General features: G+C 39.8%; 1 protein-coding gene across 5 annotated transcripts in view; it reads left to right on the forward strand.

Annotated features, from left to right (window-relative positions):
- The window catches only part of WDPCP (WD repeat containing planar cell polarity effector), a 201,504-nt gene that overhangs the window by 63,282 nt on the left and 116,101 nt on the right, over window positions 1-22,121 (forward strand). For all 5 annotated transcript variants that reach the window (XM_080997392.1, XM_080997393.1, XM_080997391.1 and 2 more), the window contains exons 5-8: window positions 2,793-2,863; window positions 3,116-3,175; window positions 10,326-10,440; window positions 15,216-15,349. In XM_080997392.1, coding sequence (XP_080853518.1) covers window positions 2,793-2,863; window positions 3,116-3,175; window positions 10,326-10,440; window positions 15,216-15,349 — 380 coding nt within the window. The remainder of the gene's footprint in view (window positions 1-2,792; window positions 2,864-3,115; window positions 3,176-10,325; window positions 10,441-15,215; window positions 15,350-22,121) is intronic.

Consider the following 22,121-nt stretch of genomic DNA (forward strand, 5'->3'; position numbering starts at 1 on the left):
GACCTTCACTGTCTCACCTTTGTCCCTAGCCCGCCAGAGGTAATCGACCAGCGCAACCAAGGCAGTTTCAGTCCCATGGGTGAGGCCTGAATCCCGATTGGAAGGGATCCAAATGGTCCACATCCTCCAGGCATGCTTGGAGTTGTTCAGCAACCACCCGCTCAATCACCTTGCCCAAGAATGGTAGATTTGAGACTGGGCGATAGTTGGCCATATTGGCCGGGTCTAAAGATGTTTTTTTTAAGAAGCGGTTTAATGACCACCTCTTTCAGCGGGTCTGGGAAGGCTCCCTCACAGAGGGAAGCATTCACCACCCCGCAGAGTCCATCGCCCAGCCCTTCCCGGCTCGCTTTTATCAGGCAGGATGGGCAAGGATCAAGGAGACAGGTGGTCGATTTCACTCGTCCAAGTAGCCTGTCCACATCCTCGGAGGTAACAGATTGGAATTGATCCCATGTAACAAGACTAGACAGGACTCTAGCAATCTCCCGCCCTGGCCTTGCTCCCACCTCCTTCTGAATATGAGCGACTTTATCTGCAAAAAACTTTGCAAAAGCATTGCAGGAGATCTTGGGGTCCCTAGCAGGCCCCGGTGATGCAGGTGGTTCTTATAGATTGCGAACCACCCGAAAGAGTCTCCTGCTGCTGTTTTCTGCAGATGCAATAGAGGCGGTGAAGAAGGCCCTCTTCACCGTCGCCATTGCCACTTGGTAGGTTCAACGTTGAGCTCTAGCCTGTGTCCGGTCTGATTCAGAATGAGTCTGAATCAGAAAACATGGGTCTCTCTCCAAATGCCTCTGACACGTGCATTTTCCTTTATGGCTCTTTGGCCTCTTTGACTATCATGTTCCACTACTTTCATTGCCTAAGTCCTGTTCCATCCCCATTTGGACAGTCTCTGCACATGAAAAAGTATGACCCGGCCTTATTCAACATCTTTATCAACGACTTGGATGATGGACTCAAGGGCATCCTGATCAAATTTGCAGATGACACCAAACTGGGAGGGGTGGCTAACTCCCCAGAGGACAGGATCACACTTCAAAACGACCTTGACAGTTTAGAGAACTGGGCCAAAACAAACAAGATGAATTTTAACAGGGAGAAATGTAAAGTATTGCACTTGGGCAAAAAAAATGAGAGGCACAAATACAAGATGGGTGACACCTGGCTTGAGAGCAGTACATGTGAAAAGGATCTAGGAGTCTTGGTTGACCACAAACTTGACATGAGCCAACAGTGTGACGCGGCAGCTAAAAAAGCCAATGCAATTCTGGGCTGCATCAATAGGAGTATAGCATCTAGATCAAGGGAAGTAATAGTGCCACTGTATTCTGCTCTGGTCAGACCTCACCTGGAGTACTGTGTCCAGTTCTGGGCACCACAGTTCAAGAAGGACACTGACAAACTGGAACGTGTCCAGAGGAGGGCAACCAAAATGGTCAAAGGCCTGGAAACGATGCCTTATGAGGAACGGCTAAGGGAGCTGGGCATGTTTAGCCTGGAGAAGAGGAGGTTAAGGGGTGATATGATAGCCATGTTCCAATATATAAAAGGATGTCACATAGAGGAGGGAGAAAGGTTGTTTTCTGCTGCTCCAGAGAAGCGGACACGGAGCAATGGATCCAAACTACAAGAAAGAAGATTCCACCTAAACATTAGGAAGAACTTCCTGACAGTAAGAGCTGTTCGACAGTGGAATTTGCTGCCAAGGAGTGTGGTGGAGTCTCCTTCTTTGGAGGTCTTTAAGCAGAGGCTTGACAACCATATGTCAGGAGTGCTCTGATGGTGTTTCCTGCTTGGCAGGGGGTCGGACTCGATGGCCCTTGTGGTCTCTTCCAACTCGTTGATTCTATGACTGCCATCCTTTAAGGCTTATTTATCTTGAACCAGATGTTCCTGAGCTGCTGCAGCTTTCTCTGCACCCTTTTCACGTTAAGGCCAGTGCAAGTCCGCCTTGTCCCAAAACATTCCCCCATGCCAAACATTCCCCCATGCAAACCCTCCTCACAACACCACTGCCTTGCTCTTGCATTGAGACCCCACCGCTAGCTGGCCCTGCATTTAGAACTGCTTTCTTAGAAATTCTATCTATGTTCAAGATACTGGCTTTCAACCTCTTACCTTACAATACAAATTTGGCTTCCAGTTCTGCAGGACTATATTTTACTATGTCATTGGTGCCAAAGTGCGCTGAAACCAATGACTCCTCCCCAATTTCTGGTTGTTTATGGCCACCAGCTGAGTTGCTAAATACAAGACATTTAAGTTGAATGAAGTCTGGACTATTGTATTTTGGGGGCTGACTTCAGCTGATCTGAATGTTGGAATTAAATACAATTTTGGTGGTCTCTTACTCCCTCCAGATTAAGTTGCATAATTTTACTGAAAGCATTTGTCAGAAGTGCCAATCTAAGCATGCTGGTTTCATTATACAGGAGGAGATAACAGTTTGATCGATGATACGACAGGGCATTTGGTACCATATGATCTTAAAATATTTTGGTTGCGCTATTTTGAAAGGAGTTATTGATAATATCACTTAACTTGATATAGAACCTGCTTATAGCTATTTAAATGTGTGTTCCCTTTGGGAAAAGACAGAACCTCTACCAGAGTGATTCAGATTGATTTAATAAAATGTTGTCTATGGAACCTGTGTCAGAATTATAAACACATTTATTGTAAGGTAGAAAATATTCAGTATTTAATAATAAAATATGAAGTAAAATCCAGCATTTTACATATTTGGATATGTAGATAATATCTTATACATACTTTTTATTTGCTAGCTCGAGATTATCCTTGGATACTTAAGAACAAACGTCCGGAAAAGCTGCGAGACACACTTAAGGAGCTAGAGGTACCTTTCAGAAAGTTTCAAGCATAATAACAATTAATCCAGTTTTTCAGATCTCTTTCAACAGCTTTAATTTTCATAAAAGATCATCCCTTCTGGAGATAAGTGCTCTTTTGTCTGGTGGGTTATCCAAAACAGTTGCATCTTTGTTTAGCATGTCAGGCAATCTCTCCTCCTTGAAAATCAGAAGCACTTTATCTACAAGTGAAATGCGTACAGCCATCTATACACTGTCTATTTTTGGTTGTCCTCCAGGAACTGATGCAAAACAGTCGGTGTGTGCTGAGCAAATGGAAGAGCAAATACGTCTGTCAGGTAAAATATTTTGACATGCTCTTGCAATGTTCTGTCAACAGAATTGAACAATTGTTAAGTGATTATGTAGAGGTACAAAGTTAACTGGTTCTGTTTGCTTAAAAAAACAGTTTAAGACCCAGCTAAAATTCATCTTGGTGAAAATGGCTATATTCAAATAGGGATGCAGTCAGGTAAAATGTATGATGTGCTGTGTTCTCATTTAAAATTAATTGTTCAATATATTAAGCAACTTTGAACTGGACCTATGCTGAGTCAGGTAGTTAAAGAGAAATTCATTAAATTTTGAGCATGACACATTTGTCTGTAAAAGTAATTAATTCAAAATGTGCAGCACAGTGACAGGAACTGTAAAATAACCAACTAGTTTAGATTTGTTACCAAATGACGTAAACTGCTCAGAGGCCATAGTGGCATGTGTCTGTATTCCTATCTACATAAATATCCATACAATATATAAAGAAAACATCTGCTCACATCCTTGTTAGCAGCATGGGAAGTGGGAACAGGTTGAAAACCTAGAGTGTGTGATTCAGCATTCTAATCAACAGCTTTTCCTTGAAATATGTTTAATGTATTTAACTCATTAAAAGCTATTCCTAGCTTTTTATCCCTGATCTTTAACAGATATCTCCTTAAGCTTACCACTGCTTAACAGAGAGTGTTGAATTTTGAACAGTATTACTAATATACAGTCTAGCCCTCAACCAGTGTCATTTATCCAAGCCCCATTAAAATGAATTGAATTCTCTTGTAATTGTAACTGTACTTTCCAAAGTTAAAATCTGTTCAACTCTAATAATATATTTAGCCTTCCCTTGTAACCCAATTACTTTTACTGAAAAATTCAAAGTCAAAAGTAAGATGGTGATGGTTAATAATAATACTGTTTAAGCTACAATCCCAGGTACCTGAGAGTGTGCCCATTGAACACAATGAGGCATACTTCTGAATAAGCATATACAAAACTAATGCTGTAATCTTATGCCCACTTACTTGAGGGTGGTACATGTGTAGGATGACAAATCAGAGGTGGCGCTGAATATATCCCTCTTAAATTCAAAACTGAAAAATTAATTTCACCTCTACTTGGCCTCCTTACAAGAGGACCGGAAGGTAGTCCTTCTTTTTAAATAAGAAGAAATGATACACGAGATCAGTAAATTACAGCACATTGGACTTCTGTACCAGGAGAATTGGTAAAAACTAGTATTTAACTACAATCATGAAACATATAGGGGAACAAGCCTTACTGAGGATTGGTTTAGCATGACTTCTGCCAAAGGGAAAGCCTGCCTTGCTAGCCTTTTAGAATTGTTTGAGAGTGTCATGCAAATAGAAGCAACCTGGTAGACTGTGACAGCAAAGGTCAAGACTTGCTGATCCTTTGCTGGTATCTAGCCCTTTAAGTAGGCCCTGATCCACACTACCAGGCACCAACAAGCTGATGACATTTGGACTAGGAACTGCCCTCCCATGAGACTGGAGGATGCAGTCATCTCAGGATGGCAGTTGGGAGGGGCAGCATAGCCAGGCCCCGAGATGTGCACTGCCCACTTCCTTCTGCACTTGTTGCTGGCCTTATTATCTGATTCCCCCCACTGCCTGCTCTTCCGATGCCCCACTGAGAGGAGAAGAAGGTGGAAGGGCATTGGAAGAGCCTGTGGTGGAGGGGCATCAGAGGATAAGGCAGGGGGACCTGGCAGCAGGTGTGTGTTTGTGCCATTTTCTGTTTTGCCTCCAGCAGCAAAACATCCTGAGGTGGCCCTGATTGGATATTGCCCACAAACTCCACCTGGGAAGGAAAAAGGGTGAGGCACTATCCTGATGGCATGGAAGAAGACTGGCTGCTGTGTCTTAGGCAGAGTGAAGGGTGGGGAGACAAGGAGGATATAAAAAGCTTCAGAGGGAAGTAGGGGGGAAGTACAGGGAACAGTGGAGGTACAGGGAACAGCCTGTCCACATTTTGATATAAGGGTGGGTTGAAGCTGTTTTGCACCTGAGAGGGAGATGTAGTTGTGTGTTTCCTCTCCCAATATTTTAAGCCTTCCACACCTTCCTGGGCCCAAAAGCCAAGCATGGGTCACACCCTTTCCTTCCTTAAGATTGCAAATAGTTGGATCTACTTACCCACAGAAATATTTATTGTGTGTTGTTTTAAGTATGTATGTTCCTTGTGAGGGGAAGATGAGTAAAATAAAAACAATGATTTTGACTTGCATGTGTCTATAAAGAATGCAACACATTTTTTTATTTATTTTACCAGTTTCTGTTAGTAGAACTGAACTCTGATTTGCTGCTATTCACATTTACTTGTGCAGAGCTTGAAAGATGAGTATTATGACAAGTATGAACAGGTGATATTTTGGTTTTGAAATCTATTTAGCAGCATACAAGAACAATGCTAAAATTAAGACAATTCTGCAGATATTATATTTAAGAAGTATCCAATGCTTGCTTAATGCTTATGCTGCCCTTGCGTTTTAGCTTACCATCAAAGTAGTTTTTAATACAACCTATCAGGTGTTCCTATGACCCGTTCCCCTTCATTGCATTTTGAGGAGGACTCACTTGTTCAGGAGGCAACATACAGTTAATTACAATTATATGGTCGGATCAAATACATCTGCATCCAATTTCTGAAACAGTAACACATAAAACCAATATAGAAGGCTAATGTTACCATAAAGGAATATGAGTGGAAGGGTGTGAATGAAAACCTCACAAACCTGCTTGAATTGCCTTACAGTTGTTCTATTACTATTTGTGCATGCGGGTGGCACTGTGGTATAAACCACTGAGCCTAGGGCTTGCTGATCAGAAAGTCGTCAGTTCAAATCTGTACGGTGGGGTGAGCTCCCGTTGCTCTGTCCCAGGTTCTGCCAACCTAGCAGTTGGAAAGCATGCCAGTGCAAGTAGATAAATAGGTACTGCTGCAGTGGGAAGGTAAAAGGTGTTTCCGAGCGCTCTGGTTTCCATCATGATGTCCCATTGCGCCAGAAGCGGTTTAGGGCTGCTGGCCACATGACCTGGAAAGCTGTCTGCGAACAAACACCGGCTCCCTTGGTCTGAAGCGAGATGAGCACCACACCCCATAGTCGCCTTTGACTGGACTTAACTGCCCAGGGGTCCTTTACCTTACCTTCACCTTTACCTTTACCTGTGCACTGTTCTGAGTGATTCTTTCTAAAGGTTTTGAGCTTATTTCCTCTAGTTTTGATGGTGTACAGTGCAGCTTTATATTTAAGCACTCTTCTGGTAACCTTTAGGCAACAAGAAATTGCATGCATGCAAGTGAGTGGCCTGACAGAGGTTTCTGATGTGACATATTGCTGCCACATGTGTATGGAATTATTCACATTGTGTACATGAACCTTCTCAGTTGCCTCTGGGTTCAAGCTTCCTATCCAACAGGCTCACTGTCGTGGGAATGGCACTATTCTTCTGTTGTTGTTTTAAAAATGTTATTTGAAGATGGTTGCAGGATGTGTTTGGTTTGCAGGCGGATTGAAGTGCAGTCGGAGTGAAGCTCTGGAGCTTGTGGTTGTAAGCATCATTTAGTGGACAATGGGAGCCTCTAACAATAATTGGGGGGCTCTTCTGGGGATTATAGATAACCCTATGACAGGATCCACTGGGATCAGCAACTTAGATGCAATGGAGCTCTGTTAGCTTTAATTCCCCAACCCTGACTCAGCTGAAGATACAGTGGTGTAACTTGATCATCACAGCACAGCTGGGAGTCAGCCAAAAGGGGTGCTCTGAGGATGTAGCAGAAGCAAAACCAGACAGCGGGGCTTGGGATGAATCTTAAGCTTGTTCAACTAAGTTGCATGATCTGGCAACCTAGGATACAGTGCTAAAAGACTTGTTTTCCCTCTGCCAGGCTTCAGCAGCAGCAGCTCTGCTGATGAATGGAGTTTGGATCTGTTATAACTTTACTCTAGCTTAACTTGCTTACTCAAGTTTCTTGTGCATAGGATTACTCCTCAAATAATTATAAAATTCTCAGGGAAGAAAATAGGACAGCCCTAAAAAGAGGTTTAAATGACATACTTGACAGTAATTTATGTTGCATCATTGTGTTGTTATGTTGGTCACAATAAATATTGCGTGTGAAAAAATTTTCAGTTAATATGTAATCACGGTTTCTTAATGCTTGCTAAGAACCTCAAAGAAGAAATGAAAAATGAGTCTGTAGGTTGACATTATCATGAAATTACCCTCATGATTTATTTGTTATAGGAGTTATGGACAGGGTTCCATGACATCATCATGGCATATCTGCTGTCACTGCATGTTTGTTACCTACCAAGCATGGATAATATGGGGTATTGATGCTTCACATTGGAATGAATGATAACAGAATTGCCCAATACACTGTAGCTTGTCAATATTACTATATTATGTCATGTTTCTGCTAGTATTGCTTTGCTTTCAACATTGCACCTGGGAATGCTTAGAATTATGACTACACTATGCAGATCTGGCACTGGCACTGCTGCGGCATAGTGGTTGTTGGCATAAGGAAGTTAAGTCACATTGGAAAAATATTCTATTGTGTTTGAAATACATTTTTGTAGGAATTTTTGGGCCCTTAGCATTTGGGCCTTGGCTTTTCTGTTCCTCCTCCACACCCCCAAGATAGATTTTGTGGCAATCTCTTGTTGCTGCAATCAGGTGGTATATTTATTCGCTCACATACTAATATGTGAAACTTGTCAAGAAGACTTGGTGGTATGTGGTACTTCCCAGGGTTCTTTGGCATAGTGGAATCTATTTTTCTGGATTAATGATACGTTGCTTTCTTGAGCATGCCTCAGTATGGAGTACAGAGGTCAACCGTTTTTCCACCTGGCCTACAAACTAGCCTACTCAACTTCTAGAGAGTTTTGTTGTTCTTCAGAAACTTTATCATTTATATTTTGGGGGCAATTATAAGAACTAGCCGAACACCTCTGAGCTGTAAGATCACATTATCAACTTGAGAATAAATTGTGATTTTATCTAATCCAACTGCAACATAAGGATAAATTGAAGTTTTGAAAGGTTGCCATAAGTGCTGGTAGAGTGTGACTGTGTCTAACATTTTTACTAGGACAAAACCTTAAAGGACATCTGCCATAACTGGGGAAGCTGATGATTATACAAAAAGATACTCACTAGATTAACAGAAAAAGAGGTTGTTCTATTTCTAAAACCACAAACTAAATCAGAACTGCTTGATCTGGATATGCATTTAGAAAGATCTGAATAGCAGGATTATGTTTTTGTTTGAACTTGTGAACCATTTCAGAAGCAATCCTTTGTACAAACTTTTTATACTGTGTTAAATGCCTGTACTTTGATGGCACTAAACAAATAAATACTGGAATACATTTGATTTATATAGCTGAAACAGCTTTATAAGTTTTATCTTATTCATCCTCACAAAAGTCCAGTGAAGCATATTACTGTCAGTTCACTTTATAGACTGAAAACTGAGGATGAAAAGTGTTTATGTATGTCCATGGCTGAGGTGGTTGCACCTTTCTTTCTTTGCTACATACCACTCAAATGCTCACATTAGTTGTTTTTCTCATAAAGTTCATTCTGCTATCTTTTGATACCGATTGATTATCCAACATAGCTGATCCTGATCCAGAGAAGTGCATGAAAATCTTCACCTTGCATTGGGGGTTTTGACTTCAGCTGTTAAAGGTTCCTCCACAAGAAGCTTGTTCTGAGCACATACTTAAATTGCTTGAGATAAATGAGGCTTCTGTGTTAATTGTCTGCATAGCAATCTGTTCATAAGTTTGTAATAGGATAGCAGGACTATTCTTATGTGCTTATGGCCAATGCTCAGGGATGATGGGAGTTGTAGTCCAACATCTGGATTGCCAACATGGGACAGGTAGAAACCTGGGTTAGCTGAACATCTGCAGGCCCCTCCAAAGTGTTCCACAACGAGTTCTTTAAAAGAGGCTTTCCAAGTTGATAATTGTGTCTTGCCAGGTCTCTTGTAAAATGTGTGCACACGCGCTCTCTCTCTCTCTCAGACTCATAAGGTGATTGACAGGTGGGTGGCTCTAACCATTTGTCAGTCATGGTCTGCAAGGAGCAGGGGCAATAATTCCCCGCCCCTGCTATATAGTGTGGAGTAAAATGATACTCCTTGCTCAACAGGAGTGGGGAACCATTCTTCCTCCAGCCCCACTTGTCAAGCACTCGGTATTATGACAGGCTGAATCCCACCTGGTTCTCTGCAGAGATCAGCTGTGCAAGTGAGTTCCCCACCAATCCAGATGCGTCTCTGCCTGTCCCACATCTGATGTCACATCTAACATCAGCGGTGGGGCACATGGATGTGGCTGGGGAAAATGGTCTCACAAGCCAGGGATCCATGCCAGGCTGGATTTGATTCATGGACTGCTGGTTCCCCACCCCATGGTAGAACACAAAAACAAGATATTTGTAATGTGCACCAATCCCTTTTTAACGGAAAAAACCCTACTGCCTATGCCCACATTGCAGAGCCACAGAAGTCACCTTTAAAATGCTCCTTGATTGCAGTAGTGCTATGTTAACAAGAGCAAGAACATTTTTGGTATGTAAAGTGTACAAATTAAGCATGGATGTCCTATTTTGTGCACCTGTTCTCTTTCTATCCTCACTTCTCTGTTCCTATTTCCTGGGTTTTTAATATACCTTTGGATTATTGTTTTCATTGGCCCTATGAGTGGTTAACTGATTGTGCAGAGCACATGAATATAAGTTATCAAGTAACTCCACCTCACAGGTTCAAATCTATGGTGTCTTCTTTGCTTATCCAAATTTTTACTGGGCTGTAGCTTGGGGAAGGATTACAGCCATGAATAGCAGCATCTGCAGTTACTATTTTCCATGCAAATTATGGGGAATTATATCCTATAGTGAAGCATTTCATGCATAGTTGGAACAGATGTAGTCAAAGCTCGGTATGTTTTTGCTTTTTCCCTTCTCTCTCTCTTTATTCATTTCTTGTGGTGCACCTAATCTGTTTTGCCAGCCAAGCTGTAGTATATGAAATCTATAAAAATATAGATGATAAAAGGTATTGTGGAACATATCATTCTCTACTGACAAGTTGCATCTCTCTCTCCCCCCCCCCCCCCACTATTTGGTTCAGCTCCTCTTTCATTCAGGTGTACTGGTATCCCTAGGCCTTTCAGGGCCACAGCTGGAGCGAGTGGTGATTGACAGAACCCTGATGGGGAAGCTCATCTCCGACACTATCAGCGATGGTAATTATACCCATGTGCAATTCAGTTCCCTACATTTGCAGTGGAACAGGAGGAATAGTATGTCAATTATAGTATGTCAATAGAGCAATTATTACCACTGGGGACTTGGCAACACAACAAGTAATTGCATTTAATGCCACAGTTGCCACCCTCAGGACCAAAACCACTTTAGGAAAAATATTTAACATCAAAGTTTCTATTCTTATCAACTGTTACATTTGTTTCTAAATCTCAGTTCCTTGTATAATTTCCCCCAAAGGTATTCAAGTTTAGCACATGTAATTTCCTCCCATCTGAGAGCTTTGTTCTATATTAGTACAATGACTTGAAATAAACAGTAATACAACAGTAAAGCTTTCTGTGTGGCCTGCATCTAAAAGTTCAGTAATAATGTTAGATTACAGTATAAATTGACTTGGTCATTTTAAATATGTTCTTCCCAATACTGTCAGCTGTGACTGAAAGCAGTGTCCCAAGATCTCAGAAAGAGGGCTTCTTCCAGTCGTCCTCACTTGAGATCCTTAATATGTTAGGGGAACTTCAAGAGCATAGGTTCCTATTCCTTACCCATTGAAAAAAATGAACACAAAGCATGTGGCTTTTAAAATGGTATTAGACAAAATCTTAGAGGATATCTATCAATTGTTATTAATCAGGATAAGTAATGGAACCTTCATGTGCCAAGTGCAATGTACCATCAAATAGCACCTGTTGAGCTCTTGCTTCTATGCTTTTCTTGTGAGCTTCCTGAACATATCTGGCTGGCCTCTACTGGAAGCAAAGCTCTAGTCTAGATGGAGCCTTGGTTTGCTTTTGATGTGTTTGTTGCAATACCCTTATCTGTGGGAAACAATTTCTTTTTTAAAAATATAGACTTTGAAAACTAAATACTGTCTGAGGGACATGATGGATAAAAATTGCAGCTCTAGTCTTTAAATAATCTTACATCGTGTTTTTGCATGTATGTGGAAAGCACTGTACAGAAATACATTAATTTCACAATTGCCCTTGTAAGTAGATCTAATTCTGTCTTATAAAAGGACTGCTTGATACAAGGTTCCAGATTATGCTTCTAGCTGAAACAAAGCTGTACTTTGTTGTAAACTAGTATGCATTAACTGTTACAGCAATCAAATAGTATGTGCAGTTGTCCAGAAAACATATGATGAATTGCAAAATAGGAAATATGTGTTTTTTTCTGTATTTGAAAGACACTGGAAGAAGTGATATTTTGTCAGCTAGTGAAAACTCATCTGTTCACTTGAGCCTGCCTGGGCCTTTGGTTTTTATTGTTCCTTAGATATAGCAGATGAACATTTTTATACTTTCATTGGGTTTAATGCATTTTAATGGATTGACTTAAATTATGTTGTATCAGTAAACTTGCTTCAATACTGGGGCTGCAATTTTTGTCCCTCATGCCCCATAGACAGTATTTGAATGGCTTGCAGTTACAAAAGTCTGAGGTGAACTCAGTTCAAAGCTTTCTTTAGAATAATACCTTGACAGAGGCTTTCTTCCAGAAAGGATATTAGCATTGTTGATGTTCCCAAGCAGTAAGCAGATTTTATATTTATTAGTGCTAATGTACTTCCCATGGGTGGTATAGATAGGGTGACAGAACCTGCTTGGTTCAAGTTGTTAAAGCTTGGAAGAGGCACGCTTGCCACTCTATCTAGAATAGGTAACAACTTGTGTCTTGAGCCAAATCCGTATAACAGAAAGATCCTTTAACTTAAGTTGCACTTGTCACTCCTAAACAGTGTACTGTACTGTTCATACTTAGCTTTCATCTAGCCTTTACTGCTATGAAATTTCATAGAATTTCATCTAGCCTTTACTGCTATACATTACATACTGTATTTAATTTAACTGCCATCTGAGCAGTTTAAAATTACAGCTGCGCTAGGGAAAACAAACTAATCAATTAATTGAATAAATTTAAATACATAGTGGGTAGGATCCTGTATTCGGATTGGGGACCCAGGTTCAAATCCTTGGACAGGTCATGAAAACTAAAAGGTGCAGATTGCCATACCTTTGACATCTCATGAACAATAAAACTGGGGAGAGGATTATTTATTTATGTACATTTTCTTGATTTACAGAAGTATGTGCATTGTCTCTTTTTTCTTATTGTAAAGTTTTTCTATATATCAGTTACATATGATGTGAGGCATTAGTGTTCTATATACAAGGTTAGGGAAGGAGAAAAGAGGGGGAATAGGGGAGAGAAGTGGTAAACATATTCTTATATTTAGTGTGGGGTTTTTATGTCACCATCATTTGGGTGGGTTCTCTTTCTGTTTCTTTATTGTATTTCCTTGGTAGTGAGAGAGTTTGGGTGTGGGGCCCAATGTATGGTTGGCTGTGTTTAGTTGGCTGCTGTGAGATTTGTTTTTGTTATTTATAATAATTTTTATAAGGTTTTACAAATAACAGCATAACATCATTTTTCTATAATCATCAAAACTATATTTGGCTATATAAGCCTAAGACTACCCTCATCCCTGACTTTTGGTTTTCCCACCTACTCTCTTATATTGCATTTTTGTAAGTTTTTATTATTATTAAACCTTAGTCTTTATCAATCATTTATATATTATACTTAATAATAATTCATAATCATTTAACCTTACAAAACTTCTTGTAACCCTGCTAGCGATGTCAATTGTTTACAATTGTCTTTCAGATATAACATAAATTTATTCCAGTCTTTCAGAAAAGTCTGGTCCTGCTGGTTCCGAATTTTCCCCGTCAATTTTGCCCATTCTGCATAGTCCAATAGTTTCATCTGCTACTCTTCTTTCATTGGTATCTCTTCTTGTTTCCATCTTTGGGCTAATAATATTCTTGCTGCAGTTGTTGCATATAAAAACAATGCTTTATCTTGCTTGTGTATTTCTCTACCTACAATACCTATCAAGAAAGCTTCTGGGTTTTTTTTATAAACGTATATCATTTTCCAAGAAGCCTTCACCTCCTTACAAACCCACCACATATGATAAAAGGTACCTTCTTTTTCTTTACATTTCCAGCATTGATTATTTGTTCTATACATTTTTGCTAATTTCACTGGTGTTAAGTACCATCTGTACATCATTTTCATTATATTTTCTTTAAGCAAACTGCATGCAGTAAAATTTGTTCCATCTTTCCACATCCTTTCCCAATCTTCTAACTGTATATTATGACCAATATCTTTTGCCCAATGTATCATTGCAGATTGAACTTCTTCATCATTTGTATGCCATTCCAATAGTAACTTATACATTTTTGACAATATTTTTACTTTATTGCTTAATAAATTCAATTCAAATCTGGATCTTTTATATTCAAATTCATTTTTCTTTTTATCTTTAAACACTTCATTTATTTGACAATAATGCAACCAATCATATACCAGATTTTTAACTTCCTCATAAGGTTTTAATTTCCACTGATTATCTATTTCCATCACCAAATCTCCACAGGTGGCCCAATTTTTCCCACATTTAACTTTTTTTATAGTTGTTGCCTCCAGCAGCGACAACCACCATGGCATTTTACGCTCTAATAAACTCTTATATCTATTCCACACCTCATATATTGTTTTTCGAATTATGTGGTTCAAAAAACCTTTGTGAACTTTTACCTTCTCATACCATAAATTTGCCACCCAAATCTGTTATCAAATCCTTCCACATCTAATAGATCTGGGTTTTTTTAACAATATCCAATCCCTTAACCAACAAAGGCAAGAAGATTCATAATACAATTTCAGATCTGGTAGAGAGAAACCTCCTCTTTCTTTAACATCTGTAAGTAATTTAAATTTTATTCTTGGTTTCTTCCCTTGCCAGATAAATCTTGTAATTACTTTTTGCCACTCTTTAAAATCACGCACACCATGTAAAATCGGGATTGACTGAAAAACAAACAACATCTTGGGTAGTACATTAATTTTGATTACTGAAATTCTACCCCATAGGGATAATTTCATTCTTAAAAGAGATTTCCTACATCCTCCATTCATCCTGGGGCTACTTCCAAGAGATTTATATGATAACATACAGAAAGTTTTAGGGAGAGATATTCTAAATTCAGTGTAGCATCTGTGTAGAAATTAAAATGAGTAGCATAGGCCTGATGCGATGGTTAGCAAGGAGGTCAGTTCTTGACAACAAATGCTGAACACTTTCACGCTTTATCTGTAGTAGTACTTTCTGCATATTGGCAGTTTTCTAAACTTCAGAAGGCAGACAGTTGGGACAATTCACTTCTGGTATGTTGTATGTGAAAACTTCCCAGATTTGTCTGTCCTTTGACTCAACAGCTGCAAGAAACTCAACTGCTGTAGTCGAATCTGCCACCTCTCTGGTACTTTCCCCCCATGTATGCTTGATTGCAGCTGAATAACAGTATTTTCACTCAATCAGTGAAAGCTATCATAAAAGAGAGTTAGATTTCAAATTCTAAAATAACTGAAGAAGAAATGAATATAGGATGAGAAAGCATTATTATATTACAGAAGGGATTTGGAATATGATAATTTATTTAGCTGTACTTAATCTGAGTACCCCCTAAGCTTCATTTCTCATTTCCAGCAAGATCCTGAGAAGATGAAACACTGCTGTCCTTTAGGAGATCATAGAAGGCTGAATGTAATATTTTAAGGTGTAGCATTGAAAATTTGCTTTTCTTTCCCCAGTGTCTCAGTGGAGACTTCAGTAATTTGTTTTCTTGGTGGTGACAGTCAGGTATTACAGTGTTGACAGTTTTTCTTTGTTTTTCAGCTGTTCTTACAGACAGTTTCATGATCTTGTCCTTTTGGGAGCAAAGCAAACTCTGCTTTATTCAGTTCACAAAGAAGGCAAATTCTCCTGATGCAAACATAAAGCTTGAAAAACTCTCCTCCTTGGATTTTAAGGTACAACCACCTGTGATGTTTGCAAGTTTGATCATTATAATTATGGGCAAACGTATACTAAGAGTGGATAGGTAATAAGTGTCACTTACTAAAATATCCAAAACTAATTTTGAAATTGTAACTATTTGAAAGGTTCTAGTTTTTTTTAAAAAACTGAAGCTTGAAACAGCCAAGTATTATAGATAACTCTTTTAAATGACTCCCAGAGATAAAGTAACTTTAGGCAGACTTCTCTTGGATTAACTGGATGGCATTTTACCATTGTACTGTTGAGAGTGTATTAACTTATGGTCTCTGTGTGGGGTTTGGGGGTGTGTGCACAGTTAGGGAAAAAAACAATGCTGTCCAGTTGTAAAGACTGCGGAGAGAATAATTGGGTGCACTCTTCCCACCTTGGATCAAATCTATGCTTCCAGGTGCCATAAGAAAACTGCAGAGATAGCGCAGGACAGTGCGCACCCCGGAAATGATCTCTTTCAGCTTCTGCCTTCTGGAAGAAAGTACAGGGTTATAAAGACTAGGACTAGCCGCCTGAGAAACAGTTTCTATCCAAATGCGATTTTGGTTTTAAACGCAGTGTAAGGAGTCTCTGTGGGAGTATATTGTATTTACTGTAATTATGGGGTATCAGAGTTCTTAGGGGGCTAACCAGGCTGGGCTAGCAGGCTTGTTGGTTTTTGAATATCTGATGTAGATTTTTTTCAATTTCGTTGTTCTGTATGGGACAATGACAATAAAGATTATCGTATTGATTATCGTATCGTATCATAACTATTATGCTAAGCATCTATAGTATATGATTTTAAATAAAATGGGTTTCTGTCTTGAGTTAGTACTCTAGTATCTCCTATATTTGTTTCTAAAACAGAGATAATTTGCTCACCATGTGTCAGGGAACTGCCATCAGTTCAGGAGGGAGAGAGCAAAAGCCAAATGAATTATAGAGAGCCTACAGGGATCGTGGGAAGTAGCTCCTCTTCAACGGAGGAGAGTAAACACGCCTCCAGTGGAGAGGAGGTGCAGGAGTCGGAAGTGGCGAGGCGGTCCCAGGACTCCTTGCCTGGGAGAAGCGGGGAAGAAAGGAGTCCTCCGCTGCCCACGCCCTCTTTGCGCAGAAAGCATCCACGCAGAGAGGAGAGGCGCAGACTGGGCGTCAAGAAGCTGCTTTGCTGGGGAAAGTTTAGGAACTGCCCACTCACAGATTCTGCCAGCGATTGAGTTAGCCACGGGAGAGTGGCGCTCCGGACAGATAAAGTTTATTTTGGCAGCAAAACCAAGGCTTCACAGCCAAGTAGGGAGATATTTGCCTGCTTGCTCTTGAGCAACCCCTTGGAAACATAACACCATGGAACTGGAGAGCCACAGATATTCACAACAGTATAGTAATTTAAAATAAAATAATGGTACAAATGATGATGATCTTTGCAAATGATAATAATTGGGAGGGTCTAAGGCAAGTGCTAAGGGGCCAAGTCTTCTGCAAATCTGGCTGGATATGGCAGCCCACCCACCTTTATGCATGAATGCTGTAGAGGAGGTTACTGTATGCGACAGAGATCCAGAATCCAGAGCAACATAGATGATATGTGCTATTTAGCTTTGATACAGGGGTTTTGAATGAATTTTACCCTTCTTAACGTATCTGGAAAATGTACAAAATATGAGGCTGGAGATTCTTCAAAGCAAATAAGTAAACTTTTTTATTTCATATTGTCTCTTTTCAAAATACAGAGTGGAGATTAGTAAAGAGGCTGGTCTCTAGTGCATCGAAAGAATCCCTGCTCCCCTCACCCTAAGTGGTACTAGAATGCAGAATGCAGGGAAATGTTTTGCTCACCAATATTTTTTCATCCTGCCACTTTTTTCTTCTTTTATTTTATTTTTGCTTAATCGGGTTTATAGCAGTAAGGCTGGCTTTTCTTGGATTATGTTACACTTTTTACCACATTAAATTATAACTTGTTTGTTGGGAATACTCTCTGCTAGAATGGACATCAAATACATTTTCCAGGCTGTTTCAGTTCAAGGCCTCCTTTCAGCACTGACTTGTGTTTGCAAGATTGATCCAACCTCTGTGACATGGATTTGAGACAGTTCACTGTTCACAAGGAACTGAGCTGATATGTTGTTTACTTCAAAATGATGCACACTTGTGCCTGGCTGAGTATTTGTTAAGCATGGGCTTTTAGTACCCATGATCATGATCTGTGGACGTTTAGCCTAACTGCAAAGCTATATTGGGAGGGCATCTGCTTTGATAATTTATTTTCTAACCATGTTTCTGGACCCATATGCATGGCCCAATACATATTATGCCAGAAACATTATAAGTATAACTATTTAAGAAAAGAAGGAAAAACCACAGACAGCTTTGATCCATTGCGGGGCGGGGGGAGTCAAAGCAGTATCAATAACACAATATTTATTAGGACCATCTAAAATCACAAATCAGTAAGCTGCCTTTTGAGTTTAACAGAACTCTTCCTCAGATTTGATGTTTCAAAAACAAAGTTGCTAGTTGAGGGCAAAGTGGAAATTCAGTCTGGAATATGTTAACAGTTTTAAAATGATAATGCAGAAGACTCTTTGCAGATTTATTAGGTTAGACTGTGACCTGTACATATGGTCACAGGCTATACCAAGGTATTTATAGAAAAATAAGTAATGGCACTCTTATTTTGAAATTATGAATAGATAGTTATATCTGCATCTGGCACTTAAAGGAGGTTTCTTAAAGGACTCCCTCCCCCTGGCCCAGTACACCTCCAAGCCTGGCAGAAAAATAAAATTCAGAGAAGCACTTTGGAATGACAAGCCCTCACTTTTCACAGTTAGTTCAGGAATTGAGCTGGGCAGGAGGATGGTAGCAGCCAGGTGTTTGCCACATTAAGTGCCCTAGCTGCAGGGCGGCAAAAGATGAGATGTGGTGATTATTTTTTGATATTTTTAGTAGGCTCCAGTTTTCAGCCTATCAGAAAACTTACGGAAAACTGAGAATTCATAGACCATGTTCCCAACAAAATCAGCGAACTCATCCAGATTGATACAGGTAATATTGCCAGATTGATACAGACGAGACCAAAGAAGGCGCAAGGCACTGCTGCTCCAGTGACACCTGTACCAACCTTCAAGGCTTACACCATTAAATTTGTAAGGTTCCCCAATTAATAGTATGTAGTATCCATTACCCAAGAGAATGGCAAACGGGGGCCAGATGGCTGGAGGCCATTGCTCAGTTCAACTCCAGCACCCATGTGCCACTGAACAGTCTTCCTAGACCAAAGTGGTATAAAGAAGTGGAACCTTTGTCACTCCCATCATCCTTGACCATTGGTTATGCTGGCTTGCCTGAGCAACAGTGTCTGATAGAGCAACACTTGTTGAAGAAAAATCAACATAGCTTCTACAAAGGCAGCAAGAGCAACTTGTGTATGAGGTGGAGACAATGGCGCTGTTCTGGTGGCAGCAATGTGCTTGTCTGGGCAGGGTAAGGTAGCAGCAGTGAGGTCGGGGGAGCTCCAGGCTCGTACATGTACTTTTGTGGGGCTATTGCCCCAGTGCTCCTCCCATCTTACTACTACTGCCTTGCCACATCCCCATGCCAAAGAACACAGTACTGCCCGGAGAACGCTGCCTCCGCCTCCTCTTCATTGAGGCAGCACTGAAATGTAAGTCTTGTCTTACTAACCCTTTAGAGATCTTTGAGTGTCAATAGGCATCTAGATAGGGGTGATCTAGTAGACATTGTAATTAATAGACTTTAAGAAAGCTTTTGATAAAATTCCTCACAAAAGGGTCTTGATTCAAGAACAAAAGTTGGCTACAACTCATAATTAGTGAGGAGGAAATTTAACCAGAAGCCTGGCTTAGTTTGCCTTAGTTTAGTGTGGCAGTAAAAAAAAGACTGGAGAGGAGCAGAGTGACTGCATGCTCTTTTCTGCAAGCCTACAGATTTGCAGGGTCTCATTTAGCCAAGGTTTGGTTTAGCACAGAGCTTTCCAAACTGTGTCGCAACACATTAGAGTGTTGGCTGCAGTGTGTCACACAAACACTCTCCGCGCTCCTCCCGGGACTGGAAAGGGGTTAGTTTAACCTCTGATTTGCTAGTAAAACTGAATTACTGTGTCGCGAAATGATCCATGTCTAAAAAGTGTGTCACCAACATGAAAAGTTTGGAAAGCTTCGGTTTAGCATGTTGTGTGAACCAGGCCACTGAGTCCGGACACTGACCATGCCCCCTTCCCTTTGAAGTGACAGCATCCCATGTTGGGTTGCCATTCTTTCTTTTTTCTTTTATTTCATAGAGTCAGTCTTTTTTCTAAGATCTCCTTCCAGGTCATCTTCTCCAGCAGCAAAGTTAACACTTGCATTTACATTTTCTTCTTTATAGGTATTTTCAATGAAAAACCTGCTGCTTCTGTAACAAACTGTACAATAAAGTGTCAGAAAAGATTCTACCAAATATATCTACTTGACTCCTATTTTATAGCTATTTTTATTTTATGGGTCAATACCCATAGTGGTTTAGTGGTTTAGTGTGGTGTAGTGGTTTAGTTCTGATAGACTTCTTCTTGGCAAGAGTTTGGAAGTTCTAATCTTTACTTTCCTTTGATTGATGCATACATGTATTAAACGTTCAAAGGGATGATGTTTTTACAACTACTACCTATAAAACTGAATACAGCATAGGAAGTGGCATTATGTTATGTATCACTTTAGTGTTATTGAATTGTAATTTTCTTTTTAAAAAATGTATCATAGATTAAACAGCTTGGACGAACTAATTTCCCTCCTTAATTTCATTTTTTCTTAATTACTCAATCCAACACCTCTGCATTTGGGGGGTGGGGCACAGTACACTGCTTACATGTAGAGGAGGGAAACTAGCAAGCACAGGAAGGGTGGAATATTGTAACTCTATTTATTCTCCATTGTTCATCTTGCTCTTAACTGATGGGATCTGACCGACGCTGTCTTGTTCAGACAACTTTCACCACTAGTAATTGTGTGAGTCTGAGTTACTGAATTGGTCCATGGGAAAGGTGTCTACTGCTAGGCACCATCAACTTGATTGCAAAATAGAGTAAAGGAGGTGGGGAGCAGTGGGAGTGTGTTTGGAAGGCCTTCTTCTCTGACCTTTCCCCCTCAGTCATTCACACATTATTATTTATTTAGGAAATTTATACATTAAATCCCCCCAAAATTATAGAAAAAAATTCATATAAAATAATTCCAGGATAGTTTACATAAAAATATCAGCAAAGACATAGAATATAATTAGCTTAAAAACATTGTATTGAAACTAAATTAGTACACAATAAGTTAGTTTTGGAGGGGCAATTACAGATAAAGCAATTAGCCTTAGAGGGAGGGAAATGAAAATTACTAACTTTAATATCTAATAATTTATTTGATTGTGAGCTCTGTCAGCACACATCTTAAAAATACTACCATTCCATTTCCCCTTTTATTCTTCTAAATTCCCAGCATCTTGGAAAGTTAAACCATTGACCTTTTACAAGTTTTTCATTCCTATAGCTTTTTAATCCATTTCAATTTACTGAGGAGTCAGAAGGGAGAGTACAAGGAGTTAATGTTTACTGTGAGAGAACAACAGTGGTAATTACTTTGATTTCAGTTCCTTTTGATGTGTATTCAGGGGATGAAGAGGTCAATAATATTATGACCATGCAAATAGAAAGAAGTTCTTTTGGCCATAAAAAACAGCAAAGGATTATTAAAGCATTAACCTTGATTTTTAATGGCCTTGGTTGAGTGGTGAGATCACAATTTGGATGAGCCTGATTATTTACTAAATACAATACATAAATGCAACGGGTTCTTAACACCCATTGCACTCTGGCATTATCGCATTACTGCCATCCTTTGTTGCCTTGCAGACAGGAATATGAAAGCAATCTGTCATGTAGTGAGACTGGCTCCAGAAGCATTTCTCTGATAAGAAGACCCCCTGCCCTTTGCTAGTGTCTGGTCCAGTAGGCTTAGCCATGCGCTTAATCCCCAGAAAGTGGTTCGATTATTGCTGACCAGCAATAGCAAGATAGGTTTTTTTCCACCCCCCTAGCTATCAACCTTCCATTAATTCCTTAAGCAGAAATGTGGTGCAATCTATATTTCCTTGGCATGTGTCACCCAGATGGTGTACTGCTCATGTTTTCAAATAACCATGCTCCAAAATAACATAGTTTGAATAATAAATTCCACAAATCCTTTTGGAGGAATAGAGGCACACAATTCTCAAGAGCCACATAAACTTTACGCAAGATGCTATGGCTCATCCATATTACTTGGCGAAAAGTACATCTTCCCTTACAGCACTTGGCATTCTTAATCCAGGAGAAAAATAAATGGTACATCCAAACATTGTAAATGACCTTTTAACGTTTGAAGCTGTGTCTGAAAAAAGTAGCCTTAGCCTTTTGGTCAGTATTGCAGAACTTAATATGAGTAGCATTAAATCCTTACATGCAGGTCGATGCTGTCAAGCAACCATGACTGTGTGTTTTGGTATTGATTGGAGTCACAGCAGTAAATTCCTCCTTAACTCATGTGCTTCCTTATCCACCTATAAAACTAGGGACATAAGTATCTCTGCTTACAGTATTCTTTTGTTTACATGTATAAATGATGGGCTGGAACTCATACATGAGTACATGTCGTAATAGTGAAGCTAGTTCCTAGATGTTTTCAGTATTACGGTTACATTTAAATACAAATTTAGATGTAATCTATACATAATCAAGCACTGTTA

Source organism: Podarcis pityusensis (genome assembly GCF_964106645.2).
Source record: "Podarcis pityusensis genome assembly, chromosome: 3".
NCBI lineage: Eukaryota > Metazoa > Chordata > Lepidosauria > Squamata > Lacertidae > Podarcis > Podarcis pityusensis.